The 18,270-nt window shown below is 28.0% G+C and overlaps 1 protein-coding gene across 2 annotated transcripts in view; it reads left to right on the forward strand.

Moving 5' to 3' along the window:
- pcm (pacman) overlaps positions 1-18,270 on the forward strand; it is a 101,035-nt gene that overhangs the window by 57,940 nt on the left and 24,825 nt on the right. For both annotated transcript variants that reach the window (XM_067278735.1, XM_067278745.1), the window contains exons 16-24: positions 1,579-1,698; positions 1,761-1,927; positions 2,610-2,736; positions 3,093-3,182; positions 3,572-3,675; positions 6,233-6,340; positions 12,983-13,057; positions 15,550-15,637; positions 15,718-15,834. In XM_067278735.1, coding sequence (XP_067134836.1) covers positions 1,579-1,698; positions 1,761-1,927; positions 2,610-2,736; positions 3,093-3,182; positions 3,572-3,675; positions 6,233-6,340; positions 12,983-13,057; positions 15,550-15,637; positions 15,718-15,834 — 996 coding nt within the window. The remainder of the gene's footprint in view (positions 1-1,578; positions 1,699-1,760; positions 1,928-2,609; positions 2,737-3,092; positions 3,183-3,571; positions 3,676-6,232; positions 6,341-12,982; positions 13,058-15,549; positions 15,638-15,717; positions 15,835-18,270) is intronic.

Raw genomic sequence — 18,270 nt, forward strand, 5'->3', positions numbered from 1 at the left:
CATTCTAATCGTTAAGCCATGACTGCTAACTCACTCTCAAAAATCATTTGGATAAAACGTCTACTTAAAGCAAAAATTTATCAAAAAATTATTGATTTTTGCAAGAATTGAACTCGCATTCTTCATCTTCACGTGAAAAATACTGAAATCCTTGCATTTTACCAATTGAGCTACTGCCTGTTGATTTCAATTTTCATTACAAACTGCTAAAATTCTATTTAAAGTCTTAATAATTAGGTTAATGTTACCCGTGGTATCGAAGGTGGCAACAGGGAAATTTTTTTCCCTAGATACTAGACGGCGACGGGAAAATTTATTAATTTGCATAATGCAACAGATAGTACGGATATGCTCCCTAACATTTAGATCACTCGGTATTCTACTTCAAGATTATCCATTGTTAATCTGCTTCCAGATTATCACTCGAGAATCTGATTAGAGATTACCGGAAACGCGGCATTTCAAATGTAGGGAAAAAAATTTTCCCATTGCTGTCTAGTATTTAGGAAAAAAATTCCTCATTGCCATCTTCAATACCACAGGTAATATTAACCAATAATTAAATTTAATTAATGAATTAATATTTGAACAAACTGTATGAACATCAAGTGTCATCTACTTTAAGTTTAAAAAAATGTATTTGAACTTGAGTGGATGAATAAAAAGTATTTTATTAACGATTGAAAATTTGAACAAGATATATAAATATATATAGGGAGAGTGTGAACTAATAATAGGAATTTAAAAAAAGAACTGTAAGAAAAAATTAGGAAGTTGAAAAATTTGTAATTAATTAAGCATATGCTACAAGTTATAGTTGTAATATAGAGATATTGTGATATCAAATTTATTTTGTGGTAAAATCCAATACTATCAAACTGATTGTATTTTAACTGAGAATCTACATAGGATGTTAATAATTTTAGTAGAGTTTGTTATTATCAACATCTGACTATTAGTTTTTATATAATTAAGATAGTACTAATATAGTTATATATATATTAAGCTGACACTGCAATGTCTCATAATTGTTTTAAGATTAAAGATAATTATTAATAGTCAATAAATGCACATGTTTTTGAAGTATGCTATTAAAAACCACAAAAGAATGATTTAAATTTTACACTTATTTTGAAATCACTAATTTTTATATGATAATTAAACAGTCTTTTGTTATTTGAAATAGCAAAGTACCATAAAAAACCATATGAAACATGAACCATATAAAAGTTTCTATATAAATTTAACCTATCAACTACTACTAATAATAATTTGCTATTTGAAATAGCAAAATCTTTTCTATATGAAATTTTGTGTAATGGTTGGTAATTAAAATTTAAAATCCAATTAACAATTTTTTTAATATTTATTTAAACTGAAAAAGTTATAATTCTGTATCATATTGAATAAATTCTTTTAGAAAATATAATTAATAGTTGCACTTCTAAATCATAAATATATTTGAAAATCTTTGAATAAAAAATATAGTTTTTATGATAAAATTGTATTACTATGAAAATTGTAAGAAAGGTATTAGAAGGGATTATTAATTAATTAATTTCATTTTTCTATATTTAGAAATTAATGACTGATTCTGATTCTCCCTTGAAAAGTTTTTACCCAGAAAACTTTAAAACTGATTTAAATGGAAAATCTCAAGATTGGGAAGCTGTAGTGTTAATTCCTTTTATTAATGAGGTAAATATAATATTAATATTTGAATATTTTTTTCAGAAACTATAACTTTTTCCTTCTCTTAGAAATTATTATTAGAAAATACTGAAAATGCTGATAAGTTATTAAGTAAAGAGGAAAAGAATCGAAATAAACATGGACCACATCTGTTGTATACTTATTCGGAACGGAGTCAAGGTCTCTATAAATCACCTCAGCCTGATATGTTTTCAGATGTTGTTAATCATTCTCAGTAAGAAAGTTTTAGATTTTAAATTATTATTTTTTATTTTTAAGTCAAAGTTTTTTATTAATATATATATTTATTAATATTCAGTGATATACATACATTATTTAAATCAAATATTTATATTTCCTTTGAAATAAATATATTCATAGTGTTAAAGAAATCACAATATTTCATTATATCATCTCTAAATACAGTATATTATTTGATCGTAATGATTTTAAATAAAAAAAATGCCAAATTTTATTAATTCTATTCAAAATGAATAATGGATAAATTAAATGTCATGAAAAATTATGAAAAATTTAAAATATTTTATTAGCACTGAATGAACTTTTAATTGAAAATAAACAAACACTGTTAACTTATGATTAAAATCAAATATATTGATTATCTTTCAACTTAATCCTAGTGTAAAAATTGGTTAGAATAAAAAATTTATTTATTTGATATTGTTAACAATCAAAATTTTTGTATAATAAAAGTTTTTATTTTGTTTTTGACAATAGTCTAAGTTTGCTTTTCTGTTCTTAATAAATTTTTGTAACTACATACAATTATATACTATGTATAGATACCCTGTAATTATACAATATTATGGAAGTATTAAACCTTTTCAGTTCTACGGGAATTTTATACAAAAATGGACAATACAACTAATATAAAGTTATTTATTTTATTTTTGTAGTTGTATGGAAATAGATGGAAATCACTTTAGATTACCAGTTGAAAAAATTAAAAAAGGTTTATTGGCAAATACAAACAAAGATGTGTACACTCTTGGGTTTCCCACTTTTAAACATATTAAGCATACTGTAAGTAATAATTAAATATTTTTTTTAATTGAATGAAATTCTTTTTATATAGTTATACAGAATTATTTAAGACTTTAAAATTGAAAAGATGAAAATAAATCAATATTATTACATATATATTTATTGCTCATGTATTATACATTTGGTTTACATGCCCCAAAAAATTATTGATAGATTAAAATCAAACTGTTATAACAATACTTTTGTATATTTTATGCATATTTACATTATTTAATATTATACATTCCAATTTGTAATTGAATGTATAATATTAAATTAGTATAGTAATTATTTGCAAACAAACTTTTTCTGATTTGATCATTTTAATAAATTTTAAAATGAAATATGATTATTAGGCTGAATTGAAGAATGAGAGAATAAAAGTTTTTCATGCAATTTCTTCTGGTGAAAACATGATAATTACCATAAAGCAAAGAATTAAAAAGGTAAATGTTAAATTATTTTATTGTTTTATGTAAGAAGAAAATTTGACATCAAATCTATACTTTAATAAATTAATCTTTACTCTTATATGAAGAATGAATAGTTTTCAGGAAATTTATATTCCTTGTTTTTAAATTTCATAAAATTTTTGAAAACTTATTACAGTCATGTTAGAAAAACAATTACTTACTAAAATAGTGATTGTTCAGAAAAATGTAAATGAATATATAAATATTCCATTCTTTACAATAAAGTTACCAGTGTAGCAACTTAAGAACATTATCGAAATTTATTATAATGAATAATGTTTAAGTTTATTTATATACTTCTATTTTTAAGGAAATAACTGTATCTGAAAAGATATTTATTTTTGTTTTTAAAATTTTATTAGAATTTGGAAGAACTTGCACAAGAATTAATTGGAAAAAGTATATTTGTACGATGGCCTCATCTTGTTGAGGCATTAGTAGTTGACGTTTCGAATATAAATCAAAGGTTAGTAAAATTGTTAAATCTATAAAATATTTTATCAGCTAAAAGCTATCAGTAATTTCTAAATTTTAATTTATTGGTCAGTTTATTGTTTTTTTTAATGTTATTTTAAATATATTATAATTTGTATCTGATTATGATTATAGAACTGAATAAAATGTTTGTTTATTAATTTATCTGAATATATGTAGGCTGTTTTTTTTCCAACCTCCAATGGTCCATAAAACAAAGACTTAAGTGTAAATAACAAAATAAATTTATTACCATAAGTTAGGTACAAACATGGTTACTTTTTGACATAATCACCATGAAGATTGAAGCATTTGTCGTATCTGTGGACTAGTTTTTCAATTCCCTGTTCATAGAATGTTGCCGCTAGTGACTTGAAATGGACTTTAACACTGTTTTGAAGATCGTCATTAGTCTCTAACCTCTGCCTTTCTAGCCACGATTTCAGTTCAGGAAAGAGGTGGAAGTCACTCGGTGCTAAATTGGGGCTGAGTGTAAGTTCTGAAAGGTGGAAGTCATCACACGTTAAAGGTGTAAAGGTGATGATATTCAAAACAACGTTAAAGCCCATCTCAAGTCACTGGCAGCAACATTCTATGAACAGGGGATTGAAAAGCTAGTCCACAGATATGACAAATGCTTCAATTTTCATGGTGATTATGTCAAAAAGTAACCATGTTTGTACCTAACTTATGGTAATAAATTCATTTTGTTATTTACACTTGTCTTTGTTTTTTGGACCATTGGAGGTTGAAAAAAACTGCCCTTGTATAAATGAGGATGTTTGTTTGTTTTTTTCCTTTTACATTTCTAGGCTGTTTGACCAATTGCTACGAAACTCAGCAGTTATGTTTTTACATTCTTCTAACTTACATAATGTAATACATCTTACCCCAAAATATCTATTGAATTTCTGTAAAACAATTACTATCTACATTTGATTTGCTGATTTACACATAGTGACATCTATTGGCAAAAACTTTAACAAACTAATAAACTAAATATAATTCTTATAAAAAAAATATAATTTTAAAAAGTATATATTATATTCATTTAATTACTGTGACAATGATGTATCACAGACTTGTTACATCATTACTGAGACAGGTAGCACATTAGCACTTTGCCTGCATGGAATCAAAAGTGTTACCTCTGAAAAGTTTATAGTAGGTATATAAGTACTTAATTTTCCACATCTAACAACTTGGGTTTTTTCATTTCTGAACAGTACTTTTTTAATTCTAATAAGTGCCCTCCAATAGCCAAGTGCATAAAACCACCAAACTGTGGTAGTTAGTTAGTCGTGGGTTTAAGCATGGCTTGGCTAACAAGCTGGCCATGTGGAGTTTCCCAGGTTTTCTTTACGTTAGTAACACCTAAACAGGGTCCAGCTTCCAGGAATGCATCCCTCTCACATGTTGCATTACCATAACCAAATAAACCAAACTAATTCTAATGAGCAATTATTTATTATGATATTGTCACAATGCTGGGCTGCAACTTTTTGTCACAATGTTTTCAATTCTTTTAGTGATATCTTGCCCCTCTACAACATTCTTTTCAAGTTAGCAATAGAGTTGTGTTGGTCATCTATCTACCTCTATTCAGGGGAAAATTTTGAATCAAAGTAACATAACTTCCATTCTAAATCAGAAGTTCATATACAAATAATGTGGCCCTCCTGCCCCTAAGCTTTTCACGTTTGGTCTTAACTTTCATGTATCTAACTACATTCTCAAGATTAAGGAAGGACAGACAGACAGACAGAACAACAGTCAGAATTTATAGGTCTACAGTTTTTCAAATTGCAGCCTTATAATTTTTCTATAAATGCAATATTTATGAGAACATACTTTTCACATAGTTTATACAGTCTGTTGCCAAACTTTAAACACTTTATTATCACATAAAACAAGTCATATGAAGTCTTTTGGCTATTAAGGTTAGCAACTTTGATTACATGTGGAGGTCATTACAACACAAATCATTTTCCAAATATTAATAGTAGACCAGTATTAATTAGTTATCATTGACCTCCACATGTCAATGACTACATTTGGTTAAATTAACTTCAACCTCCTTCTGCAACAGTCTCTTCTTTCTATTGGACCAGTGGTATGGTGGCATTCAAATAGGAAAATTACATAATACAAGGTTACTGGCAAACAAAATATATTTTAAGTGGTTTTTGAGGGTACCAAGTTTAAATATTTGTTCCATTTTGTTGCAAAATTTGATTGGTTGGCAGATCACCATTTGATATTTGGCTGTGAATGGAACAGTTTCTTAGAGTTAACATTAGGAAAAATTATGATATCTTAAATTTTTTAATATATTATATTTTCAATTGATGTCTACTTAACCAATGAAATTATGCCATTTCATACCATCCAAGTATCATAATAAATGTGAAGTATGAAATAATCTAATAATCTTAATCTTTGCTGTTGTTATTTTTTACTCAAGCAACACTGGACTCATTTGCTACTTATTTGTATTTTAATATAGTGGAATTTATTGTAATAATAAATTATAAATTTTTATTTAACAGATTTTATATATTTGAAAATAAATCAAAAAAATCTAGTGTAAATGAAGAAAATTTAACAGAATCTGATCAGAATCAATGGCGTAAGGAATCTGAAAGCATTGTTGATAGGTATATTTTTTAATTAATTTATTTTAAAAACTTATTATTATTTTTTTTAATGATAACTCTTTCCTTATATTATTTCATACATTGAATTTAAACAATATGTTTTTGCCAATTTTAATGAATCATTTAAACATTAATAATTCATATTTTAAGATTATCTGTTCTAAATTGAATGAAATTCTTTTTATATAGTTGTATATAAATATAAAATGATTTTAAAAAATATATTTTTTTTAAGTATATAGTATTTTACAAAATTTCATTTTTATATCATAATTAATATAAGAAACCTTTGCTGTTTATGCATATATAAACTTTATTTACATATTTGTACCATATTTCCTTGATTCTGAGACATGCTTTTTTACCCATTTGTGCTTGCGTACAATAATGATGTCGATTCTTAAAATCAATGGCATCTTACATTTGCAGTTCAAAATAGCAATTGGAAGTCATTGAATATGGTGTCTTGCCCCTATTCAATGTACTCTTCATGTCATACAATACATTATGCACTAATAAGACTTTTTGCTATATTGCTTAAGAACATCAATTCAAATGAACTTAAAATGTGTGAGTTTTGGTAATAAATGTTTTATTTAAATGCATATTTTGTGTTTAACATGTGACATTATTATTCACATTACTTGAGCTTTAAGACATTATTATGATGCAGCATTAAAATGAACAGTTATTTTATATACATTACTTTACATTGATATTGACCAATTCAAAATGTGCATGTGTTGAGGCAATAATCAGAAAAAAGACAGATGTACTTGTAGATATAATTTCATTTTTAACCTATTACAATCAACAGAAGGGGTTAAAAAGCAGAACAAATCAATTTCTGTAAGGATTATACTGTTAATAATACAATTTGCAACATGATGTGGCATAATGTCATACAATCTGTAAATAGCATTCAGAGAAATCATAGACTATGCATAATTGGATTCTAGGCAGTCTAGAGTGCTGAAGTCATTTTCAATTACTGTACATCCTAAAAATTTTCTATTGGCAATCTTGCTAGTGATGGAGGCAGCTTGACATATTGTAGACTGTTTACAATAATGCCAACACAGTCCATACAAGCATTATCATGTTGAAAAATGGGATTTTGTATGCCTTTAGGGAAAATTAACAAAACTAAATAGATAGCCTTGCCAACATAATAGATAGCCTTGCCAACATAATAGATAGCCTTGTCAACATATTGGACTGTCATTGTTTCCATAATGTGTGAAAGATGATCTGTCATCATGTGAAATGGCATCCAATACCATTATTCTTGTTTGGTGAGCAATAGACCAATAAAAGCTAGATTGTTCCTCTGGCCAGATTGGTGCCATGCACAAGATACGTTGGTCATCTGTACTCACACAAAAATGGGTGTTTTGGAGAAGTGGTTGTATTGATCAAAGATGATATTCTAATCCTATCTTCAGTTTGGATGATTTCAGCATAAATCAAGATGAGTTTACGCAGGGTCTGCTGTCAATTGCAGTTAATACAAAGATTGACAAGAATGTGTATTTGTCTCAACCTTCAGTATACTCTCCACATTGGGATTTGAATGTTCATTGAAACTGATATTACCTTTCAAATACTTGCTGCAAGGCTTTCTGATGCCAAGAAAACTTCAGAAAGAATATGCCTGTCAGATTATTTTGATATGCAAAGGACAGCACCATTCCCAGAGTATGTTACCTATAAGAACTTTTGGCAAGCCATTGTTGCAAACAGCATCCAATGGTTTGTTCATTGCAATGAATGTGGGTTGCAATGGTAAATTATCTAACTTTACACAGTCCTATAATTGTACGCTTTTCAAATTCATTCATATGCTGGCTTGCATGAGATGTACATGAGATATTGTTTATACTTTGACAACAATTTTTTACCCAAAATCCCTTTTATTCATCTTTATATTACTTGCAAGTTAATGTAATAACTTTTCTTTTTTTTATGTGACTATGTGTCTAAACATGGTCTGGTTTAAATCTTTATGAAAACTCAAGTGATCAAACATATAGCAAGATTTGTCACACTTATATCTTGTAAACTATAAATGATAATCTAATAATTTAAATTTTTACAAATTAATACATTGAAGTACCACATCAGTGTCTTCTTTTTTCTTAATGTTCTTTCCACACTTCAGGAATGTAAAGTCCTTCCAGCAGAGTCAACCTTCCTTTATAGGCTACTTCCTCCGCCTCAATATGTAAAAATGGTATTAAAATATTCCCAAAGCTTTGGCACAATTCACTTAAAATTAATGCTTAGTTATACATTTAATTAAAAAAAAATTAAAATTGCCAGGATGAAGACCCGGTAATTTTAATTATTTTTAATGAAGTTAACTTCAGGCAAAAATTAAATTTAACTTTAACTTAAGTGTGGAAGGGACATTAAGGAAAAGAAGACACTGATGTGATACTTTAATGTATTAATTTGTAAATATATTCTTCATCCTGGCAATTTTAATTATTTTTAATTAAATGTATAACTAAAAATTTAAATTTTGTTCAATAGAAGGTTTATGCTGATATATAAAATGATGGATAGTCGGGGTATGCAGCAGTGAGGAGTAGGAGTAGCACTTGTGCATGAACACTGAAAATAGGAATTCCACACAGCATTTGGGCCATGTAACTTTGAATTGAGAAGAGATAGGATGTTGAAATTGGTGTAAATTTGTAGAGAGAAACAGGATTCCACAATATTATTTAGCAAGAATAACCAATAAAGTAAAATTTGTAAAGTTATAAGCCAATAAATGTGCTGAGTTGAAGAAAATTTGCATAATGAAAGAAATTTCAAAGGAAATATGAACAGAAATGTAAAAAACGTGTCATTGGAAAGAAAAATTACAAAAGAAATGAGAAAAGCTAAATTGAACAATGTGGATTGTATAGAGCATGAGAAAGCAGAGCACATCAACACCAGTATAAGTACTTTGTGTGTGCTGTCTCCTGAACAAATGGATATTTTCATAAAATTTATTGTTATTTAATAAAATTGATCATTTAAAAATTTTTTCCTCCTCAAAAAATCTTAAAATTTGATTTCAAACTAATGGTAAATTTTAGAATTAAGAAAGTATGATGTGTATATGTAGGTATGAATAAATATACAAGAATCAGTGTAGTAATTTATTATTTTGAATTGTCTTCTAAGAACACAGTTAAAATTGAAAGTTAGAATTCTTTATATTAATTAAAAAAATCTTCAATTAGAACACTAATGAAATAAGACAAAAAACAATATGCAAAAGAATCTTGTTTTAATGAATTGCAGAATAATGGATTTTTTTCTAGTTCCATCTTCAGTAAACATTGCATTTTTTTTTCAACATTTAATTCATAATTGAATGTTTCTAGATACTAAATTTATTGCATGATGTGCAATATATAAACTATGCACATAATCATCACAGTTCTCATTGCTAACATTGCAGCCACTCCTTAGTGCTCTCCTGTAGCACATTGATTAGTGGTGGGAAATTACTTCCAGCTTGACACTTCCACATACACATGTCTGAAACAAACATATGGTAGCTTGGGAATATCCACCTAGAAATCATGCTCGCATAACAGTAAAATTTTGTACTGGCAATACCACCAAAAGAATCCCAGAAATGTCATGTCATCACCTTGAAAGAAAAGGTAAGAGTGTATGATAATGCAGGCTGGATTCATAATCTTTGTCATGTCTAGTGTTTTCTTGCAGCTTTATAATGTTCCCATATTGCAGTCTTTGTAAATCCAAATCATACAACAGGTTGAAAGTAATCCTCAAACAAAACAAGTTGATATTGTTAAGCCATTTAATCTTCCTACACACAGTCAATACAATTCTTAAAACAGAGAAGAGTTTACAAGAAAGCAAAAAATTTTGTGACTCAAAGTGAAGCAAGATTAGGGTGGCAAATTCAAGGAACTCTAATCTATTTTAAACAAGTGGATTTATCAAGCACATGCAGCAGGCATTAGCATTGACGGTACTCTTATTTGCCAGAGAGCCTTACATGTTGTGGCAAAAATGGGAATTCAGAAGGAATTCACTGCATTGAATGGATGGCTTGCAAAATTCAAAGAGATACATGGTTTAGTATACAATACTGTAAGCAGAAAAAGCAAGAGTGTACACAAGGTAACCTTCAAAATGTGGGAATGAGATCAGCTTCCAAAAATTTTGGTGAGATATGAACCATAAAATGTCTTCACTTGTGATGAAACAGGTCTTTTTTATGACATAATGCCAAATAAACATTAACTTTTAAGAGAGAAAATAGCAAGGCAAGAATAATGTTGCTGCTTATGATTAATGAAGATGGCTTTCAGAAGTATCCCTTGCTTGCTATCAGGAAATACAGAAATTTGTAGAGTTCAATTTTGCTCCTGTTACATCTGGGATGTGTACAATTGAAGAATTGTATGAAGAGAGTCAGCAAGCTGATAAGATTGAGGAGGAATCATCTGGTAAACAATTTGATTCTGGCCCAAGTATAGTGCCGAAATTTAGCGAGGCCATCAAGTTTTTCAAGTTGCGAAGCAACTTGAAAAACTCCCTGACAAACTTTAACATAAATGAACAGGGTGTACGGTACGTAACATTGCTAATATTGAGCAGTTGTTGTACTCAATGGGCAGTAAAGCATCGTCAAAAGAAACTAAGATGGACATGTTTTTTAACATATAATGAAGTGCTAATGATCATACATATATCCCTTATCCAAAGAGACAAAGTACACTCTGCCTCTTTTTGGCTTATAATGTATACAGTTTCTGTCAGCTTTGTTACACACATGTATGGCATAATGTACAATCTTGTAATATACATTTTTATATAAAATAAAGGATAGAAATTTCAAGAGATTGAATAATTTTAAGTATGGGTGTTTCTTATATGTAAGAGTGGTTAAAAAATGGAAAATTTTTGAATAATGAATATTTTCCTGGGAGAGTGGGAAATTTGTTTGCAATATAATGAATTTTCAGTATAACGGATGATTTTGGCACCCCAGCAATCTGTTAAAACAAGATACTACTGTAAATTTTATATATCCTATTTTAATTGAAAATTTAAATATGATGTGTTTTTATTTTCATTTGTAAAAATTTATTATGCTTTATTAATAAAATTGAACTTCATAATTTATTTGAGAGGTATGCTTAAAAATAATATATTGTTGGAACTTTCCAAAATGAATTAGAAATTTGTCATGATGTATTTTTCCATTCAGTTAAAATGCTATTCAAAAAGTTTTATCATTTTAGAAGAAAATAAATAAAATCTTAAATTATATTACTATTTAATAAAAATGGTCTTTTACTGTTATAAATGTATTATCTTTGTTATTAATTCTTAAATAAAAATATAAAAATGTAATAATTTTTATAAAAACACAAATAAACCAACCAAACTTCATACAAGAATACATGAAGAAAAGTCATTCATGAAGTTTAATTAGTTTGTATTTTTTATACAATTATTCTGTTTTCTGTACAGTAAGACCCTGCTCAATGCAGGGGATGTGTTCCTAGAGGACAAAGTGCTAAACAAAACAGCATTAAACAAGGTCATTTTAACACAGAGTAAATAGAGAAAGGGGAATATGCAACCAAAAATAAACAAATTTTACTTTAATTTTAACTTGTTTTTATATTAATTTGCATAATAATATATTTTAAATAATGTATAAACAGAGATGAAAAGTTCATTTTTTGTGAAGAAGGTCCTGGATTTTCTGAAATTCTTGAATTTTTTGCAATAAACTTACCCAGGAATGATCATTTGTCACTTTCTTTCTTTTTTTCGTTAAGCAAATGCTGGTTGTAGGAGATCACATCCAGAACACCTCATTTTGCTTTTGCACTCCTTTCAAAATCTGGATCATTTGCAACAATTTGATCAACGATTTTGATTATCATTACCGATGATAGGAAATCTGTAGGGAAATTATTTGGGTTCTTTGTATTCAGAATCACTATTTTTCAGTTGCACATGAATACCTTGTCTCATCTTGAAGGTCGTCATTGGTAAGGCTCTCACCAGGAACCTGCAGTAACTTCTCAATATCCTGCTTGTCTACATCTCCTAGTCCTGCTGTATCGATTAGGTTAAGTTTGGTCAACCTAACGATACAGCAATAGGCTCTTCTCATTGAGAATTCTTGGATACCTCCAGCCATAATTTCTTCCATACTCTGTTCATGCATTTATCAGTTAATGTTGATGTCGATATTTCCTATGGCATCCATGATGTTATATTTTTTCCAAAATTGTACCAAACAAACATAGATTTAAGGAAAGTACAGAGCTACGACAAATTGCCACCTTTTGCTGATTGGTTTGTGTTTGGGAATAATCAATGAAATGCCGCGATAATTTGAATCAGCGTAAATTTTGAATTTCTTTTTAGGCTTCAAGTAAATCGCATTATATCGAATCAGCATTAATCGAGACAGTGTTAAGTGGGGTCTTACTGTATTTGATGTATTAATTTATATAAACAATGATTTAAATATTTTTAAAAAATCATAGAAAATAATTATGTAAATTGTTATGTTATGTTACAAATGCATTTTTTAATTATATTTATTTTAAAAAAAAATAACATATAATTAAAATTTTTCAGACTTTTTGAACGATTTGGAATCATTGTAGGTGAAGTTGAAGTAATTGTTAAAGCAAAACTCTTAACAGGCAGAAAGTAAGATCATTTTATAATTATATAAAATATACTCAAGAAAGTATTTTATTTCATTATTGCACACACCTCAGTTTCTGAATAAGAAAATTTAGGAACAGGGAAAAAATTTCTGATGAAAAATTATGTTAAATTCATTTTTAATTTAATATCACTTAAAATAATTAATATTTAAGCTTCTCAGCAAGTTGTTTTTCCTGTATTTCTATTCATATTGTATGATTTTAACTAAAATTTTGATTTAAACTTTTTTGATTCAATCTGAAATTATATATTTTACTATAAAATAATGTACAGCAAGTATTGTCACAAGTGCCTCATTAAAAGTTGTTGATAGATTTTCGGAAACTGTGATATTAAATGAAACAATGCATAACGTAACCAACTTTACCATAGGCTAAATGATATAACAGTGTGTCTCAAAGACCTGGAAACTGGGAAAAACCAGGAAATCTTATGAAATTTATCAGATCAGGAAAAAGTTATGAAAAGCTCAGGGAATTTGTTATTAAATCTGGAAAAGGAAAAAAAAAAGTTATTTTTGCAGATCATATAATGAATCCTGTGATGGAAAAGGGAAACACAGAAGTGATTTGAATGCATGTGTCATTGTGTCACGTGACACGCATGATTATCTAAGATTATATCATGCATGCTGATTACAAATTTAAGTTATAATAATTACTAATATTTACTCCAATGTTTCAAGAGTTTCAAGAAAGTACAAAATTTGAATTATGTGACTTTAAATTGTTTTATGTAAAAATCTAGTTTTTTTTCCAATTGTAAATAGCTTATTTTTAAGGGTTGTCTTGTGGGTTTCACTAAAAAACAATTGGCAACCATTGCTAGCAATCAGTTTCCTTTGGAAGTAAGATTGTAGAGATGGTGTTCAATTGCAACACAGTTTCAAAGCACCAACCAAGTAAATGGTACATAGAATCTGCTTACACTTCAGTAATGCTTATAATTTAGTGATTGAAGGATTAGGAACCAGTCACTATTTCAACTAAAAGCTATTATTTTTGTTTATCACTATTTTCACAAAGTATCACTAAAAGACTCCTTTGGAAAGGTGGTGGTAATATATTTATTCAATTTTAATGTGCACCATTTTTGACCTTTTGAGGACAGAAATTAAGTGTGCATTATATTTCAAGTATAAATGAGACACTCAGAAGCAAAACATGTTAAGTGATATTAGTACTGTTTTCAGTATTGTAGCATGTTAAACCTATTACCTATAATTTGAATAGATTTCACTGTGTGGTTAATTGCTTTTACATCATTTGAGTGTTGCTCATCTATCAATACTTCAATGATTTTAATAGTGAATTTATTTAAAGTATTTAATAAGTCTAAAATAAAAATAAAACAAAGTCTAAAATACAGTCGACTCCACATAAGTCGACACCCGGATAACTCGTCACTCGTCGGTTACGTAGTAAATTTTTTGTGGTTCCGGCCGACTTACATAGGCATTAATGTTATTAACCTTAAAAAACTCGGTTTACTCGACATCATTTAACTTGTCACCACTGGATAAATCAACATACTTTTTCTGTTTCACACTTTTAGAATTCTGATAAGTCAACTCCCCCCTGAAAAATGAGTTCACACCACACAGCTTATTGTATGGTGTGAACTCATTTTTTCAGGAGGGGAGTCGACTTATCAGATGTCAAAAAAGTGTGAAACAGAAAAAGTATGTTGATTTATCCAGTGGTGATGAATTAAACGATGTCGAGTAAACCGAGTTTTTTAAGGTTAATAACATTAATGCCTATGTAAGTCGGCCGGGACCACAGAAAATTGACTAATTAACCTACGGTGTCGACTTATGCGGAGTCGACTGTATAAATAAAATAAAATCTATCATAATTATTGATTAATCATTGTATGGTGAAATATGATTGTTTCTTTTGTCTAATTAACTTTAATTTTTGATTCAATATTTTTTGAACTAACAAAATAAAAAAATTTTTTTGCTGAAATCTACATTTAACTAAAAATAAATGTTTAAAAATATGCTATATAAATTATTAAATAAAAATAATTTTTAAATGCTTTTAAAAAGATTTATGAATTGCAAATCCAAATTTACAGGTTATAAATAATTTAATCAGATTTTAATATATAATTTGTTATGTTAAAAGAATGTGGAAAATGTTGTGTATGAATTACAAGATTCATAAGCAATTTTATATCATTCATATTGATAAATAGATTTATAGAGATGTATGCCAGATTCTCAAGATATCATTTGAGAATTTTATATATAAATTAACAAATTTATATATAAACTTTGTTGATTTTTTTTTTGAATATATTAAAGTTATACTTTTTAATTATAATAATTAGATTTTTAAAAATTTTAATTGAAGTTTCAATAGCCATTGAACATAATTTAAATTTAAATTTTGATAAAATGTATAAAAATTTTTTTATATTGTGTACAATATTATAACTTAAAATAAAAATTATATGTTTTACAGATATTTTTGTACACCTGATGGAAAAGTAATATTTGAAAAATTATGGTCACCTTCAAAAGAAAATTTTCCTTTACAAGCAACAGTAAAAGTACATAATAGAAAAACTTGAAATAGAAATATAACAGAAAAAGTTATTAATTTATTAAATGAAATAATTATTTATTTTAGGATATAGCAGTAAATAATTCTGCAGTTCAAAGTGTTGATTTGACCATAAATGAATTGTATCCTACTGGCTCAAAATGTTTTGTGCTAAATTATCCTTATTATGGATGTATGGCAGAGGTAATGTTATACTATTAAATTTTTTAATAATTTGCAATCAATAAAAGTATGAACAAAAAACAGAATATAATGAAATGTAAAAATTAGCAGTTTATGTATATATAGCAGCGGTTTCCAACCTTTTTTTTACCGGGGACCACTTTGATTTCATTGTTGTTAGCAGGGACCACAAGGTTTTAAAAAAAAATAAACTTTAATCAATTAAAAATAAACTTTAATCAAAACTTTTAACATAAATAATCGTTAAACTTAAGAGTAACATGCTTTAACAGTACGATTAAAATAAAAAACATGATATTTTTAGTAAAAATTAAATTCAGTTTGTATCAATGTGAGAATAATAATTTAAAATGAATAAAAGTTTTAAATCTTTCGCAGACCATATTTTAGCTCTTGCAGACCACTGGTTGGGAACCGCTGATATATAGCAATCAACCAATTGCTATGAAACTCAGCAGTTAGGTTTACATACTTCTAACTTAGATAATGTTGTACAGTATATCCCATCCTAAAATATCTGGATTTCTTTAAATCAGTTACTTTCTATTTACATTCGATTTGCTGACTTACACGTATTGCCATCTATTGGCAAAAAATTTAACAAAATAATAAACAAAATATAATTATTATATATATTAAAAAGTATATATTGCATTCACTTAATTACTGCAACAATGATATAACCTGGTCTCGCTATATTATTATTGAGACAGGTAGATTACAGCACTTGCCTCATGGAATCAAAAGTGTTACCCTGTAAAAAGTCTATAGTAAATATATAAGTATTTAATTTTCCACATCTAATGACTCAGGTTTTTTCATTTCTGAACAGTACTTTTTTAATTCTAATAAGTGCCCTCCAGTAGCCAAGTGCATAAAATCACCGAACTGTGGTAGTTAGTTGTGGGTTCGGGCATGGCCAACAGCTGGACACGTGGTTTTCCAGGTTTTCTTTACGTTAGTAACACCTAAATAGGGTCCAGCTTCTCAAAAAAGTCTTTCCAGGATGCATCTCCCTTAGCAGATTGCTAACATGTCATGTTGCCATAACCAAATAAATCAAACTAATTCTAACAAGCGATTATTTATTGTGACATCGTCACAATGCTGGGTGCAATTTTTTGTCACAATGTTTTCAATTCTTTTAGTGATATCTTGCCCCTCTACAACATACTTTTCAAGTTAGCAATAGAGTTGTGATGGTCATCTATCTACCTCTATTCAGGAGAAAATTTTGAATCAAAGTAACATAATTTCATTCTAAATCAGAAGTTCATATACAAATAATGTGGCCCCCTGCCCCTAAGCTTTTCACGTTTGGTCTTAACTTTCATGTATCTAACTACATTCTCAAGATTAAGGAAGGACAGACAGACAGACAGAACAACAGTCAGAATTTATAGGTCTACAGTTTTTCAAATTGCAGCCTTATAATTTTTCTATAAATGCAATATTTATGAGAACATACTTTTCACATAGTTTATACAGTCTGTTGCCAAACTTTAAACACTTTATTATCACATAAAACAAGTCATATGAAGTCTTTTGGCTGTTAAGATTAGCAACTTTGATTACATGTGGAGGTCATTACAACACAAATCATTTTCCAAATATTAATAGTAGACCAGTATTAATTAGTTATCATTGACCTCCACATGTCAATGACTACATTTGGTTAAATTAACTTCAACCCCCTTCTGCAACAGTCTCTTCTTTCTATTGGACCAGTGGTATGGTGGCATTCAAATAGGAAAATTACTTAATACAAGGTTACTGGCAAACACAAAATATATTTTAAGTGGTTTTTGAGGGTACCAAGTTTAAATATTTGTTCCATTTTGTTGCAAAATTTGATTGGTTGGCAGATCACCATTTGATATTTGGCTGTGAATGGAACAGTTTCTTAGAGTTAACATTAGGAAAAATTATGATATCTTAAATTTTTTAATATATTATATTTTCAATTGGTGTCTACTTGACCAATGAAATTATGCCATTTCATACCATCCAAGTATCACAATAAACGTGACGATGGTAGGCTAAAATAACCAAACTCTTTATATGATTTTCATTTTAATGTTTGTTATATTATAATATTTGATTTACATAATTACAAAGGTTACATTATGTAAGAGTTCACACTGAGTGACCAATCTAACACATTTTTAAATTTTCTTCCCCTACTGTACATAATTTAAAGCATTTTTAAAACATGTTAGATTGGTCACTCAGTGTGATGAACCCTTATGTAAGATAACATTCATAGTATTATAAATCAAATACTATAATATAATATAATATAATAGAAAGGTTAGAAGTATGAAATAATCTTAATGTTTGTACTTATTTTTTGCCTGGGCAATGCTGGGCTCATCTGCTAGTTACAGTATAAATGTTCTTAAACGTCCATGTCCAACATCAATTGTTTTTTAATAA

Source organism: Centruroides vittatus, unplaced genomic scaffold (assembly GCF_030686945.1).
Source record: "Centruroides vittatus isolate TY-2023 unplaced genomic scaffold, ASM3068694v2 contig_1168, whole genome shotgun sequence".
NCBI classification, from domain to species: domain Eukaryota; kingdom Metazoa; phylum Arthropoda; class Arachnida; order Scorpiones; family Buthidae; genus Centruroides; species Centruroides vittatus.